This window comes from Neoarius graeffei, chromosome 10 (genome assembly GCF_027579695.1).
Source record: "Neoarius graeffei isolate fNeoGra1 chromosome 10, fNeoGra1.pri, whole genome shotgun sequence".
NCBI lineage: Eukaryota > Metazoa > Chordata > Actinopteri > Siluriformes > Ariidae > Neoarius > Neoarius graeffei.
In genome coordinates, this window is record NC_083578.1 from 29662629 (window position 1) to 29683353 (window position 20725).

General features: G+C 40.3%; 1 protein-coding gene across 1 annotated transcript in view; it reads right to left on the bottom strand.

The window, feature by feature from the left end:
* Positions 1-20725, bottom strand: part of bsna (bassoon presynaptic cytomatrix protein a) — a 293110-nt gene that overhangs the window by 32779 nt on the left and 239606 nt on the right. Inside the window, exons 6-9 of the mRNA XM_060931696.1 lie at positions 17014-17514; positions 8939-15583; positions 1267-3625; positions 16-800 (exon numbers count right to left, since the gene is read on the bottom strand). Of these exons, the coding sequence (XP_060787679.1) occupies positions 16-800; positions 1267-3625; positions 8939-15583; positions 17014-17514 (10290 nt within the window). The remainder of the gene's footprint in view (positions 1-15; positions 801-1266; positions 3626-8938; positions 15584-17013; positions 17515-20725) is intronic.

Consider the following 20725-nt stretch of genomic DNA (forward strand, 5'->3'; position numbering starts at 1 on the left):
AATAAAAATACTCACTGTAGCAGGTGCTGATTGCACTCCTGCAGCAGGTGCCCGTGTTGCAGGACTTGGCTGGCCAGCTTTGGCTTGGAGCTGCTGGACTTGTGTTGGCTGTGACTGCACAGTGCCTGGCACAGTTGTCTGCTGTCCAGGTCTTGGTGCTGATGTCTGTGCCTGCTGTTGCAACTGTGTTCGCTGACCCTGCTGTGCCTCAGCTAGCTGCTGTGACCCAGGCTGCCTGCTTGAGTTGGAGGGTCCACTTGCAGCCCTTTGCCCTGATCCAGTGGAACCCATCTGCCTAGAGGATGATAGGTGGCCTTGGAGGTCTTGTTGCTTCCTGCTGGAAGAACCTTGGTGGTGGGAAGACTGTTTCCCAGTGCGTGAGCCATGGTGATGCCCAGAAGGGTCACGGGAGTAATCAGAGGAGTGGTAGCCCTGAGAGCGAGAGTCTCCTCTCTTTACTGAAGAAGAGGACATAGAACGGGAGTCATGCCGTATAGATGGGTCCTTTGAAGAGCGAGATGATCGAGAAGAACGAGGCTCATCAGAGTGGCGGGAGGAAGAGTGTCTACCAGAACTTCCACTACTATGGTGACGGTGCTCTCGAGAAGATGTATGGCGGGAGTGACCATAGTCATCTTGGGGCCAAAGGTCTTCCTCTGGAGGTTCATCATAGTCATGGTATGTGTGTTTGACATGGCCACGCCTGCCAGAAGATGAATGGCTGCCGCTATAGTGGCGGGAACCACGGACATCTCGCGGCTTCTCAAACCAGTCAGTCTCCTCTTGGCCAAGATGGTAAGCTTTGGAAACCAAAAGTACATCACAATCAATTTCCAGTTGATGAAAAAGGCATACATGCCAAGATCATGCAAAAAAGCGAAAAGAGAAGAATAGACAAGAGAATTACAGCTTAATATCCATGCAAAGCACTGCAAAGCAAAATAAAACTATAAACTTATACCTAAATAAAAGCATTGTTTATGAAAACACTTAAAACACTTCTCACAATTTACAGACATTTTGGCTACTCATGCAAGAGATGCACCTTAGGAAATCATGCGTCAAAATAAGAAAATATAAGGAAAGAGCCAAAAGCTTATGCAATTTTGACAGACAGTTTTGAGGAAAGCCGGTTGCCTGAAGACACAACATAGACATGCACTGGGCTTTCACTCCTTTATATCTGCAATCTGAACTTTCACTTTGTCTGGGTGGGTGGGGGATGTTTAAAGTAGACAGTGACTCTGGCATTCAGCACCCAATTACCTTCACTGTCAGACACAGCGCAATACATATCGTCTATTATGTACATATCATCAGGTTTGTAGACATGGGTCCGTGGCAGGTCTCGAATATGGTCCTGTACATCAGGAAGAGAGTGGCTTGAGCCATATGAGTAAGATGGATCGTAGCAGGCCTGTTTACTGCCCATGAATTTCCCCATAGGACTAAGTGGGCTCTCCTTTTCAGAATACTGAGATCGCAATGTGGGACGCCCACTTCGGCCATAGCTGCTTCTGTGTGACCGATCTGTATAGTCCTGTTCGTAAGATCTGCTTCGGTAGCCTGTCTCCCGAGAAATCTTATCCATGCCATAACCAGCTGAGCGGGACCTGCCATAGCCATAGAAATGTTCATCATCATAGTAGCCCCGATGTGGGTCATACATGGTTTGTCGTAACCCATAGATTTCATCTTGGAGTTTTCGTGAATGAGAACCTGTACCATAACCACTTGTAGTAGAGGTGCTCATGGTGTATGAGGCCAGATCAGCCTCCACATCACGAGCTTCCTCAATTGGAGAGAACTTGGAGATCTTCTGCTCCAAGCCTTGCTTACGATGCTTGCTCCTCTTGGTAGACATGATAACTGGGGCCAGGGTCTTTGAAGAGTGCCTCTGGGCTGCTCTTGTGGTTGGTGAGTGCTTGTAGTCATCATAGTAATATGTGGATCCCCCACCCATGCTACTGCTGCCCACTACCCGGCCATGCGTATCTCGCCCTCGCGCTTGGTAGCTGCCAGTGCTCTTACCCCTGCCATGGTGATGGTCGTACATCTCTGCATCACGTTCGTCCTCTGGTCTGCCGTAGGAGCTCCCCCCTCGTGTGTGGAGTCCATCACCCCCATGGCGCCCATAGCCCTCACTGCGGTGTGGGTCTGAGGTGGTGCCCATGCCCTCTTTGGTTAGCTCACTTATGTCATCAATCATTACATAATTTCTAGGGACATTCTGCTCCAGGCTGGAAGAACTGTATAGGCCATCACCAGTATAAGTAGAGGGACTGTCCACTGAGTGCATATGATCAGAAATTGTTGTCTGTCCATATGTGTTGGCAACAGTGATGGTATATTGTCCGTAGGAACTGCCTGTGGTTGTTGTGTGTCCATAGGTATTAGCTGTGGTTGTAGTGTACTGACCATAACTATTTGCTGAAGTTGTTGTATATGGCCCATATGAACTTGCTGTGGTAGTTGAGTAGCCACCATAAGTACTTGAACCTGAGGTGGAGTATGGCCCATAGGTACTTGCCATCCCTGTGCTGTACTGACCATAAGACGGAACAAAACCAGATTGGCTATATGTAGAATCTTGGGCAGTGGTTGTTACTACAACAGCAGGATTGCTTATAACCTCATAATTAGTCGGCATCTTGTGTTCAAGGTCAGCTAGTGAGGTTTGCCGTGGCCTCTGATGGACAGTTAGTATGTCTGCCAGTGGCTGGTATGTACTTGCCTGACTGACCGGGTAGGGGGGGGCTTGGCTCGGGTATGGTGTGGTGTGGGTTGGGTAAGGAGTTTGACCCACAGGTGGTTGAGGAGGTGGTTGGAATCCAGTTGGAGGTAGCATTGTATGCTCTGTTGGATAAGGTGGTTGGCTTGGCGGGAAGCTCTGGGAGGGGAAAGTCCCTTGAGCATGATAAGATGGGGTAGGATGGTGGGGTATTGCTGGTAGGGGTGTGGGCTGGGGTAGAGCCTGTGCCTGGGAGACTGTAGGATATGGAGGCTGGTTGAATCCAGTACTTTGGAATGTGGAGGCATGTAGGGTGGTTGCTGTTGATTGGCTTTGAGGGTACTGGTATGACACAAATGATGATGTAGGGGGAAACTGTGCAGCGGTGTTTAGCTCACTGGTAAACTGGCTGAGTGGTGCTGTGCTTGGTCTAGTCAGAAGCCCATTACTCTCAGATGTGGCTGCAGCTGCCAGCCGAAGGTTGTTCAGTTCAGAATCTGACATGTAGTCTCGTGTGTCACCCATACAGCGTAGGTATGCTAAATCCCTCCTCTCCCTCTCTTTTACAAGAGTCTCCTTTCTCTGTGTAATGCCCATCTCCAGGTATCTGAGTTTGGCATCAATCTCTTTCTCTTCTTCCTCTAACTCAGCCTGCTGTTTTCGTAGTTTGGTGGATTCTTGCTCAACAGCCTTTAGTTCATGAGTCAGGTCCTTCAAAAGGCTGGCCTTGGCTGCTAAGCCTGGACGGGAACCCATTTTCAGAGAGGGCAGAGAGGGCACATACATCTGGGGCAGGGCATGGGTGACCATTGACAGCTGAGTCTCCTCAGGTGGGGGGCTTGGCAGAGTTCGTTTAACCTTCCTCAGGAGGGAGCTCTGTTGGAGTGCCATCAACTGCAAGGATAGAGATAGACAGAGGGGCCAGGGGATGGGTAAAAAGCATGCAAAAATCACAGCACAGTGTTATTCACAGTGATATTCTGTAGTAGCAACAAAACAAAAACAAGTGATTTTGTGTGACGGATCCATAGTGGTGGCATAATTGTATTCTCTACCCTTTTATATACAGTATATATATATATATATATATATATATATATATATATATATATATATATATATATATATATAACAATTTAAAGCAGTTTAAAAATGACCAGTCTCTATGTAAAATGAATGAAAGATTTCCAGGAGTTTTTAAAAATAACATGAAGAGAAGACTAAGGTCCTTTTGTTCCTAACTAATGGTAAGGTAAGGTAAGGTAAGGTAAGGTAACTTTATTTGTACTCGAAGGTAGATTTGGTTGCAGGCAAAAGTAGCAAAAGCTTACACAGACAACAAAATACTGACCCACAGCAAACTTATACCAACAGCCCAGTACTGGACAGTGACAGCTGTCACTAGTGACAGTGACAGTACTGGACAATGTGAACATGGCTGATGACATGTTCACATTGCATTTTAATAAGCTCATTTGAAACAAAAAGTGTAACACTTAGTTTCACACTGTAAACATGAGAAGTCTAGTTTTCCAAGAATATCCAATATTATATGCTGACGTCTAATTTTCCAAGAATATCCATTATTATATGTTGTACTTGTCAGCAGTTGAAAAGTCAAACCAAAATATCTTTGGCTTGTCATGGCTGGCCAAAGTACCATTTTTAGCCTCACCCACACCCAAATAAGTGAATGGCATGTTAAACTAAAATTTGTAGTTACATGTTTTATTTCATAAGTAGATTTAACCATGTTTTTGTCTCTGTTTGTTTATTTGTCTTTTCCCAACAGAACTCAAAAAAATAGTCAAACGATTTTGATGAAATTTTGAGGAAACATGGGCCAAGGAATAAGTGATTAGATTTTGATGCAAATCCAGATAGGTTTGTGGATTCAGGATTTTTTTTTTGCCTGTTCCCAACATAACTCAAAAAGTAGTGAACAGATTTTGATGCAAATCTGGATATGTATGTAAACATAGTAAACATCTGTATATTCTAATATGTGGCTTGGCAGAGGTATGCATTCGACTGAGTGCCCTTCTAGTTGTCATTGTTGTTGTAAAATATCTGGCATCTACACTCCTGAGCAAAAAAGGGGCCAAATTCCAACTGAAAACCTTTGGGTTTGCCCCAGTTGTTGTTTTTTTTTTTTTTTGCCCAGGACTGCATATCAAAACATTACAATTATTGTAAACAAAAATTGAATATCAGAGCAACATTTTATATTAGCTAATACACCATTAATATATATATATATATATATATATATATATATATATATATATATATATATATATATATATATATATATATAAAATTAGTTTATCAAAATTTTATAATAAAATATTATTAATCCATTAACATATGAATACACTATTAACTAATCATTTAATAGTCATAAATCATTTGTCATTTAGCATTTAAATATTATGATTGTAATGTTTATAAATGAAACTTCATGTTGCTAATGTGTGCATACACTACTTTTTTTGTACCTGAACCCAACCACTATGGCCTCAGAAACACTGAAAAAAAAGTTGTTGTTTTTTTCCATTCACAAATTATAAAAAAAATAACAATTTGCAGAACATAATTTTATTCAACCCCTGAAGTTGTACAGTTTTTCAGCTGAATTATGAATTCATAATTAGTCTCATCCAGATGCCATTTGGCCCATTCTGGAAAGCTTTCTCTCTAATCTGTCTGAGCATGCTAGGGAACTCTCTTTCAAAACAACTGCATCTTTCCCAAATCAAAATACTGTTTATAGTCAACAACAGTAGCCACTTTTTTTTAAATTATATTTTGAATTTGGGTATGTTACTGCTGCTTCAAGTAAAACTGGAGTCCTTTAACTGGCATTGGATTAAAATGCTATATGATTTTCCAGGAAGAAAATCATATGCAATGAACATATAAAATGAACATATTTGGCTACATTCCTCATTTGCTGTCAAATTCTGAATGAAATATTCACAGTCATGAATGTGGCAAAAATGAAAGTTAATGAAGTTAAAGTTGTTAATAATAGTGAGATCTCTATTTAGGTTCTCACTGTTTTGGAAGATGACTCATGGACAAACCACTTGTTCTTTAGTAAAATAAGTGCATTTTATTTGCTTTCACAGTCATTTTGTGAGAAGTGTATTTCTTTATTCTGCACATGTATCTTGGTGAAATATTTGATAATACAACCCCAATTCCAAAAAAGTTGGGATACTGTGTAAAACAAATAAAAACTGAATGGTATGATTTGCAAATCATGGAAACCCTATATTTCATTGAAAATAGTACAAAGACAACATATCAAATGTTGAAACCTAGAAGTTTTATTTATTTATTTATTTATTTATTTATTTGAAAAATATATGCTCATTTTGAATTTGGTGCCAGCAACACTTTAAAAAAAAAAAAAGAAAAGACTTGGGACAGGCCTATGTTTTCCACTGTATTGCATCACCTCTTCTTTGAACAACACTTTGTAAATTTTTGGGAACTGAGGAGACCCACTGCTGTAGTTTTGAAAGTGAAATGCTGTCCCATTATTTCCGGATATACAATTTCAGTTGGTTAACAGTTTGGGGTCTCTTTGTCGTATTTTGTGCTTCATAATGCTCCAAATGTTTTCAATGGGAGATACAGGTTTGCAGGCTGCAGGCAGGCCAGTTTAGCACCTGGACACTTTTGTTACTGAGCCATGCAATTGTAATATGTGCAGAATGCACTTTGGCATTGTCTTGCGAAAATAAGCAAGGCCTTCCCTGACAAAGATGTCATCTGGATGGCAGCATGTTGCTCCAAAACCTGTATATGTCATTCAGCATTAATGGTACCTTCCCAAATGTGCAAGTTACCCATGCCATGTGCAGTAATCCACCCCCATACCATCACAAATGCTGGCTTTTGAACTATTCACTGATAATAAGCCAGGTGGTCCCTCTCCTCTTTAGCCCAGAGGACTCAGTGTCCATGATTTCCAAAAAGAATTTACAATTTTGATTCGTCAGAACACAGGACAGTTTTCCACTTCACCTCAGTCCATTGTAAATGAGCTTGGGACCAGAGATGTTGGCAGGATTTCTGGATATTGTTTATTTATGGTTTTAACTTGTATTTGTGGATGAGGTGACGAACTGTGTTCACAGACGATGGCTTTCGGAAATGCTCCTCAGCCCATGCAGCAATTTCCACTACAGACTCATGTCTTTTTTTAATACGGTGTCGCCTGAGGGCCCAAAGATCACAGATATCCAGTGTTGGTTTTTTGGCTTTGTCCCTTGTGTACAGAGATTTCTCCGGATTCTCTGAATCTTTTAATGATTTTATATACCATAGATGAGGTGATCCCCAAATTCTTTGCAATTTTACATTGAAGAACATTATTCTTAAATTGGTGCAATATTTGTCTTTTAACAGAGTGGTGAACCCCTCCCCATCTTTACGTGTGAGAAACTCAGCCCCTCTGGGATGCTCTTTTAATACCTTCAGTTCAGAAGCCTGCATCTCTGATGGTATGGGGTTGCATTAATGCATGTGGCATGGGCAGCTTACACATCTGGAAAGACACCATCAATGCTGAAAGGTATATCCAGGTTCTAGGGCAACATATGCTCCCATCCAGACGACGTCTCTTTCAGGGAAGACCTTGCATTTTCCAACATGACAATGCCAAACCACATACTGCATTAATTACAGCATCATGGCTGCGTAGAAGAAGGGTCCGGGTACTGAACTGGCCAGCCTGCAGTCCAGATCTTTCACCCATAGAAAACATTTGGCGCATCATAAAACGGAAGATACGACAAAAAAGACCTAAGACAGTTGAGCAACTAGAATCCTACATTAGACAAGAATGGGTTAACATTCCTATCCCTAAACTTGAGCAGCTTGTCTCCTCAGTCCCCAGACGTTTACAGACTGTTGTAAAGAGAATAGGGGATGTCTCACAGTGGTAAACATGGCCTTGTCCCAACTTTTTTGAGATGTGTTGTTGTCATGAAATTTAAAATCACCTAATTTTTCTCTTTAAATGATACATTTTCTCAGTTTAAACATTTGATATGTCATCTATGTTCTATTCTGAATAAAATATGGAATTTTGAAACTTCCACATCATTGCATTCCGTTTTTATTTACAATTTGTACTTTGTCCCAACTTTTTTGGAATCGGGGTTGTAGATAGATAGATAGATAGATAGATAGATAGATAGATAGATAGATAGATAGATACCGTAGATAGTATGTTTCAACATTTGATATGTTGTCTTTGTTCCATTTCCAATGACATGTAGGGTTTCCATTATTTGCAAATCAGCGCATTCTGTTTTTATTTACACTTTACACAGTGTCCCAGCTTTTTTGGAATTAAGGTTGCATGTAAACATTTGTGTGTCTAGCAATACTAATTTGGGCTTCTTTAATGTCCATATAAGTAATATGAAAGTACGTCTTATTTTTGCTGCCAGTGCTGAATACCAATCATATAACTACTAACAAGCAATTCAGGCAATCAAAGGAATCAAGATGCAATTCATTCAAGGCACTGTTTATGAATTTGTGTCAGCTAATGTATCATAGCAATTGTCTTGACAATATAAAATGAAATATCAAAACATATTACATCTTACAGAAATACAACACAGTTTGATTCATTTAAACACCTTTTCTCCAGTTCAAATACTCTCACTTCTCAAATATTACTTTTGAATACTATTTAATGCTTTGTGATTATTTTTCATGTTTACAAAAAAAAAATCCTTAAACAAGATTTCAATGATTATGACCATTATGACCATTGATTATGGTCTAAGCACGCATCACACTTTGCCAAAAAATTAATATCTACTGGTTAAACAGAATTAGACATTCAGATGAAACAATATTTTTCAAATTATAATTTTATAAATGCTAATATTTTACCATTTTACAAATATATCAACTTTTATAATAATTCAGAAGACACTTTGAATTATCTACACTTCTGCATGAATTGTACAAACTAGGCCATCAGAAGTGATGAACAATTATGCCAATTAGAAGACATTCACATTACCCTATAAGAAGATCATATGACAATTTAGGAATCATTTATGCAGAAAACTAAGATCATTCCAAAAAATCACAAACTTTTCCAACTCTATTCCAAATGGCAGTATACAGTATGCATATAAATATTTCAACAAAAACCAAGAACATGTCACATACCTGACTTTGAAGTGCTTGTTGCTGGTAAAGGGATATCCTTGCCTTTGTTTGCTCATCAGTTGTGGGACTGAGAGGCTTGGGATCTGACAAGGATCTCTGAACATTCTTCATTGGTCGGGGTAAACTTTGGTGCCTCTGTGGCGACTCAGCTGTATATGACTTCTGCTGTGGAGTAACATGGGCTTTATTCAGCCTCTCACTAGATGAGAAGGATGTCTCTATGACACGGTGTGGTGATGAAGGAGATACTGGAGAATACAGCACCTGAGGGGATTTGGGTGGTTGCCGAATCACACTGGACAGCGACTCGTTGTGCAGATGGTGCTGCTGGTAGCCTATGTCCAAAGGATCTGGTTTACGTCTCTCAAACTTTGAAACACCCTGTTGACGAGAGGACAGTGGATCTGCTGATCCCACAAGTTGTGTACTGCTGGAATATGGGCTTATGGTGGTAGCCACATTAATTTGTGGAACTACCACACCTTGAGAGTGAGACTCGGGGTCAGTCTGACAAGCTAAGCTTTGCCCCTTTTGGGTTCTCTCTGGACCAGATATGTAGTGTACAATCTCAACTTTGTTGGGATCTGACACAGTGACATGTATTGCTGGGGAGATTTTCCCTAGCTGATCTATCTCTGTTTGGCAAGAGCAATCCTGAATGGTCTGGATAGCAATACTGGAGGATGCAACTTTGGCAGCTAGAGTGGAAGCTTCAGTTTTCGGATCAGCAACTGATTCAGAGTGCCTGGAGAACCGAGAACGTCTCCGTCTGACAGGTTGTTCCCATTCTACCTTATCTTCATCATCATCTGTCTGAACACTGCAATCCACACTACGTCTAGTTCTTCTTCTTCTGGACATTAAATATCTTTCCTCTTCATCTTCGTCATCTGTTTGTACACTGCTGTCTACAATTCTAGTGGGCAGGGAAAACATTGTTACCTCTGCGTCAATAGCATCATGTAGACGAGGCATTGATCTTTGTTTCCGCATAGACCTATTATCTGCTTGCCCCTCATTATTCCTCAGACACATGTCTGAAGCAGAGTTGGGTAGAGACCTGGAAGGCACCTGAATATCGCCATGTTGCATATCTGGGGGCAAGTCTTGTGGCTGAATAATTCTGCCACTTTGGTCACATATAAGTTGGGTACTAGTTGCTGCAGCCACAGCTGCAGTCTTTTGTCTCTTTTGTTCCACAAGATGCTGCTGAAGCTGTTGCTGCAGAGATTGTATCTGGTCAAGCTGCTGTTTTTGCTGAGCAAGTTGCTCTCTCTGCATAACCAGTTGGCTTTCTCTCTCAGCTTGTTGCTGCTGTAAAACCTGCTGTTTAATGGTTTGCAACTCATGAATCTCCCGTTGCACAAGCATATGCTCTTTTTCCCGGTGCCGCTGCAATTCTACACGTTCCCTTTCAAGCTCCTCCTGTAGCCGCAGCTGCCTCAATTTTTCTAGCTCTATTCTCTCTCTCTCTAATTGTAATAACTTTTCCTGTTGACGATGCAAGCGTTCTTCTTCTATCTCCTTTTCCTGTGGAAGACCACCCAGAGTTGAGGCAGTGGCTGTAGTTGATTGTATAGGAAGTGGTGGCTGTGTTGAAACAGATTGCTGTGGAAGTTGACTGTGAGTGGGAGGATAAAGCTGCACTGGAGTTTGGAAAGGACCCTGCATTTGAAGATGGGGCTGAGAAAGGTTTAATGGCTGCTCCTGAGATTGGCTTGTGTTGGCTGGAGCTTGTGTTGGCATTGCTGTGGTTAGGCTACTCTGCACAACAGAAGGCTGGGTTAGTGCTACAGACATACCAATACCTGTAGAGCTTACTGGAGACTTTCCAAGATAGATTGGTGCATCCTGCTCTGTTGTGATTGCAACTGGGTCATTCGTGGTAGCAGAAGTTGTAACAGAAACATGAGTAGGTGTTGGAAAGCGGAAAGGTGTCTGTCCTGTGAGAGACATCCGGGGGGCAACAGGCATTCTGTTGAGGCTGGCCAGAGGCACTGGTGTCATATTTGGTGTCAGGTATGGTCTGTAAACACCTCTTAATAATGGGCGCAGTACAGAAGCTGGCTGAGTTGTTATTGGCACAGTGGATGCAATAGGTGTGTTGATAGTTGAATAGATCATACCATCAGCTGATCTAATGGCTGATGGATACATGGCTCTAAGGCTTGCTTGTCTTGCATTGATGAGATTGGTAAGAGCTTGGGAAAAGGGTTTTCCATCTGGACCATATATCAAGCTGGGTCTAAGACTCTGCTGCAAATTAATTCTGCCCGGTGGACCACCTCCTCGACTTAACTGCAACAGATCAGGATTGCTTCCATACCTATCCATTGAATTGAGGGCTGCACACATTCGACTAATCTCTTTAGCAGTAGTGGCACTATACTGGGCAAGGTTAGACTCTGGTAATCTAGAAGGGTCACAGGATGAGTATCCGTAATCTGAACTTATATTGGACAGGGAACTGTACCTGCGCATGGGGAGAGTTGGCACTACCACATTACCCTGACGAAGATCTGTGTAGGAACCATATTGAAGTCCCATTCCAATATATCCTCCTTCATAGCCATGCTTAACTGAGTTTAAATCCATTGATAATTCTACAGAAGCTTGCATATCGGCTTTAGAAGAGTAGGACTGGAGCCCTGCTTCTGCAAGGTTGGTCTCAGACAAGGACGGTTGTAACCGGCCAGGGAAAGGGAGTGTGTATGATTTCAAGGTGAAATCATGATATATTTGTTTATCTTGCTTAGACTCTGTTGCTTCATAGAGCTTTGGTGGTGCAGAAGGGGGCCTTGATGACTCAGTAACATTTGTCATCTCATCTGACAGTGGTTTTTGGGAGAATGGGCCACCCACACAGCTACTACCAAAGGGCAAGTTATAAACTACATCACAGCAAGTAACCTGATTCTCTTTCTTGATTTGCCCAGTTAGATCCCTTGCATCCTGGTTTTCCTCTGATTTGATCAAATGGGTCAGAGGTTTTCCTTGTGCAGTACTGTCCATCTGCACCATCATAAAATGAGGCTGAACAGGTGATTTACTCTTCAACTCCATAGAACTGCCAATGTTATAAATCTCAGGTGCCAGAGCTGGAGATACTGCACTAACAACAGGGGCAGTGCTTGTCTGGGTGACAATTAGGTCCTTCTTTAATAGTGGAAATTGACTGGATAGACTGAACTTTCCAAAAGAAGAAACTTGCTGCTGTTGAAGTTGGTGTTGTTGAAGTTGCTGCTCTAAAAGCTGTTGTTGATGCTGTAGTTTCTGCTGTTGCTTAAGTAACTGCTGTTGTTGAATACTAAGATCTTCCAGCTTAGCATCAATATTTGGTATAGATGGGTCAATTGGTGGTTGTTTGTTCTGTACAAGGCATACCATTGTTCCCATGCCCTGGCCCATGTCTGTTCTGTTTTGAAGGGGATCACCATAAACCACAGGATGCTTGGGTTGAGATATGAACATTGAGGCAGCAACAGTTACACTGACTGTTGTTGCTGTTGAAGCAACAACATGTGGCTGTTCCTGAGCATTCAAGTTCATTATGAGAGGCTGGATATTTGTGGAATGGCGAATTGGGCTCCCTTCTGCACTGCTTGCATATTTTCGAGACTCTGTGGCCAAAGAAGTTAAGTCCATCCCCTGATCTGTTATAATAATTGGAGATGACTTAATAGCAGTTCTTAGGTCTGCCACACTTGCACTGTGTAGCTTTTGCCCTTGCTCAACTCTCGAGGTGCCAGGGACTGTGGAAATACGGCACAATGATATGTTTTCCATTGAAAGTGATCCACGAGCATAAGAGCTAGCACCAGTCACCATGCTTGTACCAACATTAACTCTCTCAACTTTATGGGTCCTGTGGAAGCAATACAGAGGTGACTGCTGGTGTGGTGGTGTGTCAGGAGGGCTTACAGGTGGTGAATAAGCATCCAATGATGAGGAGTGGCTAAACTTTGTTGGGGAAGATAAAGGGGAGGTGGCAGTGTTAACTGTAACTGGCTTTGGAGGGCTAGTTGGCTCTGATCCAATTGTTATTACCATAAAGGTGGCATCCTGAGAGGACTGCTGTCTAAACAGTCGTGGTGAGATAGCTCTATGAGGTGTTTGAGTGGCCTGTGCCATAATAGGAGATGTAGAGCCAGAACCTTCAGATGGTGCTATCACTGGGGGACTGAAAGTCTGAGTTGAAAATTCAGCTGTTTTCCTGGAAGGAGATCGGGCTGGTATATGAGTTGACGGTGAAGTAGGTGATAGTGGTGGACTCCCTTTGTAGTATGCATGGACATTATGAGAACGTAATTCAGTTACCGACTCTAGTTGTGTTGCACTATCTCTTATTTGAACTCTGTCTGAGGCTCTTCTTCCCTCCCGCTGATTATAAGCCTGAGTGATTTCAGCTATTTTGTTGGACACACTTGAATTACTGGACGAGGTTGTGATGGGGCTGCTTATATGTCGGGTATACAGTGTGGACTGCTGTGAAGTCACTATTTGACTAGTAGTGGTTTGTGAGACATGAACAGCATCCCTGGCATATATTCCATATGCAGTGATAGTAGTGGCAGCAGTTGAGGGTATGATGGCATTTTTGCCAGCATGACTTCTAATTCGATCTTTATGCCCATCCTTGGAGAAGTGTTGAGTTACTCTGACATCAGGTATTCGGCCTCCTGTTCCAGTTTCTGAAAATGATACTGGGGCTGAGAGTTGTGTTGGGCTTGTACCAGGGGTGAGGAGGGCATTGCTCTGCTCCAGGAGTTTAGCAAAAGCTGATCCTGTGTCTAGCAGTTGTTTATCTGGATAAGACACATCCATTTCCACTTGATCATCCAACTGCTTGGTAATGTTTTGTGAAGTCTGACGTATTTCCTCATAGATATCACTTGCCTCCTCATTCTCATAGCTTGTATCATCTTGGTCAATATAGTCATATTCATCTTCATATTGCTGTCCATTTATTTTATCATCTTCTTGATAGGCACTTGTGCTATACAGTTGTGTTGACTGCTGTTGCTGCTGCTTTTGTTGTTTCTGTAACATCTCTGCTTTCTTCATCATTTCTTCATAAACTTCCTCTGCACTCTTTAGAGGCTTTCCACTTGAGGAGGTAGTTGTAATAGTAGAACAGGATGTAGGCTCTGGCTTTTCAGTAGGTGAATACAGTAACATGAATGTAGGCAGATTGTACTCACTGCCAGACTTGTAGAGTTTAGATGACATTTCAAACCCTTCAGCTTCAGAATCAACTGAAGGTGAGTATTCTGAACAGGAAGAGCGATGAAGTTCCTCCATTTCAGCAGCTTGTCTCAGCTCCTCTGTTGGGGATGCATCTTCAATGGGGGATAGGTTGCTTGGAGGAGTCTTGGACCGTTCCCTTCGTCTCTGTGCCCTCAGCTCTTCTTTATCTCGTTTAGTTTTTCTGGCAGTACTTCGGATTCTTTGCTGCTCCACTTCTCGCATTTTTTCTTGTTCTCTTAGGAGTTCCTCTTCCTCTCTGAGCTCATCTTCCTCTGAGGAGTCTTCAATGGTGGGCAGGAGGGGGCCATGAGACCGGTGTCTGGCTTTTCTCTGTTGCTTGGCCTCTTCTAGACGTTGTCTCCTGCTGGGACTGCTATCACTGTCATCCTCCATGGAGGATAAAGAAGGAGGAGATGTTCCTGAGTTGTAGCTGGAAGTTGTAGGAGGGAGAGTAGAGGAATACTCCCCCCTTGATCGTTCCTCTGGGGAACCTGTAAGGCTTTCCATTTCAAGTTCAGGCTCTCTATCCAGACTCAAGTCATTTTCATTGTTTAGTTCCATTTCTCGGCTGTAACTGTTGGTGTTGTTCAGTTCTATAGTCTTGAATCTCCGTAAGCCCCCTTGTGATCCAAGTAAGTCCTCCTCTCCTTCCTCAGCTGATCCCTTGTAGATTTCACAGGTAGTTTTGCTCTCCTCTTCAAAGCTGCTTGAATGGTGAGTGAGACGGCGCTTTTCTTTCCCTGAGTCACTTATGTGCTTATGTATTTTTTTTGGCTTTTGGTAACCATACCCTTCATCATCTTCCTCTTCCTCTTCTTCTTCCTCTTCTTCCAACTCTTCTTCATTCTCTTCATCCTCATTTTCTTCATCTGCGCTCATCTCCATGATCTGCCTTCGCATAAACTCTTCATCAGTTATATCAGCAGATTCATGCTTTTTCTTTTTCTTTGCCTCTCCAGCAGCAGCTACTGTTCTGAGCTCTCGTGTGGCCTCCCAGTCAGTTGGGTCCTCCTCCTCTTCCATTATATCTTCTAGATCTTCATCTGAGTCATATTGCTCTGGACTAATTGATAGTGATTGGGATCTGTGCTTTCTGTCCTCAGTGTCTCTGTGGTGCCTTTCTCTACCACGCTGTTTGTCCCATGTTTTCTCTCCTTCAGAGAATACCTGTGACTCTAGTAGAGGTCGCATGGAGCTCTCCAGTTTAGTTATCTCAGAGGGACTTGGTGGCGTAAGGTTCCCAGACATACTCTTCTCACTTAACTTAATTTCTTCTTCATGGATAAGGCCAGTAATTTCACTGTGTGAGCTTGATATCCCATCTGAGGAGTAGCCTGTATCACTCAGGCTCTGTGGACTCCGTGATAGGTCATGGGTGCTGTTTGTTTTGCTTGTCTCCTAAGGAACACCAGAAAATATAAAATGGAAATTAGTCTATTTTAGACAACATTTGCATGCCTATCTGAGAACTCATTTTTAGAGTTGACAAGTAATGTTTGATTCTAATTTAGACTACCATTGATTTAAGTTCCTCTTTTACTTCTTTTTAATCTGCCTGCAGAGTCATTTTCATGCTATAGCTCTTGTAGTATATTTTAGAAGGAGTGAACATGAGGAAGTAGCTTTATCTCAGTCTCTTTAAATGTCAGCAGTGTTTTCAGACAAAAATAACACATTCACAAATAAAACAAATATTTGAAATGCTAAGAATTATTTTAAAGTTTAAAATTTAACTATAATTAAATTTATAATTAATTATATCAAGGATGTAGATCAGAGCTAGATTTAAGATTTGTCATCTCATTTTAGACATTGGACTTCATCTTCGTGCATGTGCAAAATAAATTTGCTGGTGAATTTGCCGAACTGTTGCTGGTTAATGCACATGTAAAATGAATATGCCAGTAAATTCATAATGAATCAGTTCATCAGTTTAATCTCTGGTGTATCTGTATGCTCAAACTTACATCTGATCAAAGTGCATGTAAATTTGAGTGCAATAAACCCTTGACTTGCAGTTAAATAATCAAAAATATAATTATTGCCTTTCAATAAGTACATAGTTTGAACAATAACATAAAATGTTAATAATAATTAACACACATATTAATAATAACACACAATGTTAATAATTACAAATGCATAAAGAGAAACCACAAACTAAAGTATAGGTACTTTATCAGCTTTATCAGTCCTTTATTTGAGTAATAGGCACCTATCATACAAGATGCACCACAACATGGGCAGACATGTTAATCAGCATCTGGATATCACTGCATATTATTTGAGGTTACTGTTATTGTGAGGTTATTGCTGTTTCTGCACATCTAGAATAACTGTAGTCTGTTGAATGCTTACCTTCCATTGGCTCATTGCTGTAACACTTGCATGTTTCACATAAGATAAATCTATATGAGGATAAACTAGGGTGTGTCATAAGCACATATGATTAGTGACTGAAAATCTGCATCCTTGCAGTTGAATCATTATTTGCGCTAAAATCACAGCCGTTTTAATATCATACAACAGTTTTATTAATCAGCCACAGATTTGTTCAAACATTATTCTGGGCACTAAAATTTGTGCTTGTTCTTAAAAATAAATAAATAAATAATAATAAAAACCCTCCTATTTGCAATTGCACTCAGCTGTGCCAGGTTACCATCGGTGACAAAAGTCAGGACAATACCAATAATAAATAATGCTGCAATGTTAAGTCTTATTTTGCATATTCTTGAACATAAATAAGGCCTTTCCAAGATTTTTTAAAAGGCTGAGAATTCTGAAAGCTTTGCTCCATTAAATAATGCTCTGAAATACAGAATTACCTCATAGTATCTGGATCGTTGAGAGTCCCTTTTCTCATCCTTAACTGTGGTGGTGACAGCGGGTTCTGTTGTTCCTTTCTTATATGTAAGTTTAGTTTCCTCAGTGACAGCAGAAACATGCTCAGGCTCATTGATCAATTTTGGCATGGTCTTGTCCTTTCTCTGTGGTTCATGGACAGATTTAGTTGTGGTGGGAGTTGAAGAGGACTGTGAGAAGGGTTTTGTGTCTCCTGCCAGTTTGATTACATTTGCAGCAACAGGAGCAGCTCCATCAGCTGCTGGAGTTTTCTCCTGTCGCAGCATTGCATTGGGCCCTTCCTGTTGACTTGCGGATACTTTCTGAGATGTTTGCTGTGGAGCAGGTTGCTGACTGGCCAGGACATGGTGGCGGGGTGAGCTCACTTGTTGGTGTTTTGGAGATGGATAAGGAAGAGGGGAGTCATCAAGTCCACCAGACATTAATCTTTGGGTCTGACAGTTAAGACAGAGCCATTCTTTTTTCTGAAAAATAAATAAATAAACTAATGAATCATTTTGTACTTGGAAGCAGTGGTGTTAAATTACATTAAGATGCTGAAAATGATTTAAAACAGATTAAATAAACAAATAAATAAAGTTCAATGCATTTTTGTCTGGAAACAGAAAGGAAAATAAAGCAATGGCCTATGTTCTTAGTGAGAAGGTACAACATTTATTATTACAAATCAAATCAGAATGTAAGGCCAGGTGAAGAAGAAGGAGGGAGAAAATTCCAGACAGAAAGGCAGGTCCGTTTTTCGCTACGATTAACACTTTACAAGACAGTTTCCTTAAATAATGCTTAAGTATTTACTAACTAACCAGTAAGTAATCAAATTTTTACCATGGTTTTCAATAATCACTAATCAATATAATAATTACTATGATAACAAAAATGTAATGACTTGTTAAATAATACCTGATACAATTATTACCCATTATTCTTTGTGCCCCTACAAGCAAAATGATAAATCAATGGTCTTACCCTTACTAACTTGTAACTAGCATCCAAAATTGGATAACAAGTCATTACTGCTTTGTCAGCATAGTAGAGGTGACTAGCCCAATTAATTTAGTTACCACAGTTGTTCATGTTGAATCCTGCATCAGCCAAATAAGCAAATGTACTGGGTTGTGTGTCATTTTATAAACATTAACATATTACTGTATTTTTACTGTAAATATGTTTTACAGTTGTTTACTGTAAATTCTGCAGTACTTTACTGGAACCCATGTTGCAATGGACAGAAGCATAACTACGCACATCAATCAAGTGTGAAGCAATAACATAATTAAAGTGGAGTTATAAGAGTTACCAGATGTACATTCCCATTCTGTTCATTATCAGGTCTCCACAAAACTGGAATTGATAGCTTAATTGGTGAATATTATATCACTTCCATTATCAGAACATTCTAGTTAGTAAAAACATTTTTCAGTTTTAGAATTATGTGCACTGTGTCTAACTGGAAAAAACAACAATAGACACTTATAAATAGGAACATATAAACTAATAAACTCTGAATGTCTGATATTGGAGTTTCATCAAATTAAAAACAAACAATTAACAAGCTTTGGACAAAGTCAGTTATTTGTTCCAATATGCCTTCCAAAAATAATTATTGCATAATCAGTCACATGCTTAGTTGCATAACTAGATGTGTGACCACCACAAATAATTTAGTTTGCTAACTAAAAACGTGAAAGAAATATATACTGCTGATAATAATGTCTTCTATTTGATAGAAAATTATTTACAATATTAGTTGGGTATATTGTGCACCTCCTGTTAAGATGTCATGATCTATTTCAAAAATGCTACAGGAGAGAGAGAGAGAGAGAGAGAGAGAGCAGTCATGGATACCTGGCACTGATGCACGTCACTTATTTAGCTAATTATAGACCACAGTGAAGGCCTTACAAAAGCGCCATCTGTGATAGTTTAAAAATGAGGGAGGGAGCGAGAGAAACAAGAAAGACATGCATTTTTCCAAACATTTACAAAGGTATGACAATGAGTTGTGTACTAGATTAATATCAGTTGAAAAACTATTTGAGGAGAGATAATCTTGACATCCTCATATTGTTGCTGCCAGGGGAAGATCAGCATTTTTGAAAGGCACAGAAACTAGGCCACAGATGTGGGTCACTGCAGGCTGTGAGAGGTGTATCTTAAACCTGCATTCCTACTTTTATCGTGTCAAATAACTGCAGCAATAGTGTATAACTAATTGAACCTATATTAATCAACCAACAAAATCTCTTCCTGAGTTTAATTTTCTACCTGAAATGTACACAGCAATCTTTCAGGCTTGTTCCGTTCTTTGTCAGTTCTTTTTAACTGGTGGAACATGCCATTCTCACACTTTTCTCTGCCATGCACTGTGCTTTGTTATGCATCTGGATTTTTTTTTTAATGTCTTTGAAAAGTGGATTACTTGCAGGCCTTAGTTCCGAACTAGGACTTGGTTTGGTGGTTCACAGCAAGGTTTGATTTAAATGAATTTAATTTTAAGTACAAGGTTTAATTTTGGTATCTCATCAGTGCACATGTCAGGCATTCCACTTGCATTTAATAGGATTACACTCACACTACCACAGTATAGAAGAACTGACAGCAGAGTTGACAAAGCTAACAGAGAAAGAGAGGGAGACAGAGAGAGAGAGAGAGAGAGAGATGGTGGAGCAGTGGGAATGCTGGCAGTGTTCCATGTAATTACAGGCTGTCACTTTGATCATTCTTTTTTTCCCCCTTCCTCCGCCTATCCTTTTAACATGAGGTCAAAGAAATATCTTGCTAACAGTGCAAAAATAAAACTGTAATAATAATAATAATAATAATAACAAATCAACATCACTTCTAAGATTGCATGGGAGAATGGTATGCTAATATGCAATAATCTTAATTGTAATAATTTTTTATCATATTATCAAAATTTTAATAGCTCTTTAATACAAAACATGTCTCATGAATGGTGAGGATTAGCTGCATGAGTGAAACAAGTGTCTAACATGTCTAACTGTCAACTGTCAGATGTCTAACTTAGCATTTGGTGCATGTGAAAACTACAACTACAACATCCTGTCACCCTCTAGGGAAGAAACCAGCAAAAGAATCCTTATAATTACAAGTCCAGCAACTTATTTGATATCACACAAGTTTCCAGCTGTTTTGAATATATATTTGTGTCTACTTGTGTCTATTATGCAACAGATAGATGGTTAAGTGGTTCTAGTCTCCTAGAACTGTGCAATACAGTACATTTGATTTTAAAATGTACTCCACGACAAGTAAAACATCTTCACAAAGATTTCCACAAACTTTTTTTATTGTTTTCATAATATATGTGTTTTCTGTACAAAAGGTGAAGCTGCACTTTAGTGGCTCTGCTTTACCTCAAGTGTCTGTTTAAGCATATTGACCAACCCCAAAATTGTTTATAACCATTAAGATTGATTGCCAGATATCCTCTCTCATATATCATCTCCCCCCAATCCAATAAACCTTTCCAATGAGTTATCAGTATCATATAGATTTACATTGTTCATGTCCTTACACTCTCGAGAGGTTCAGCACATAAACAGAGAAATAAATTACCTGCCAGGTTCCTCCCAAACTGAATTCTGTCATTACATAAAAGGAGATTATTGAGTGCACATACATTTAAATCACCCATATTAGCTGTTTGGTATG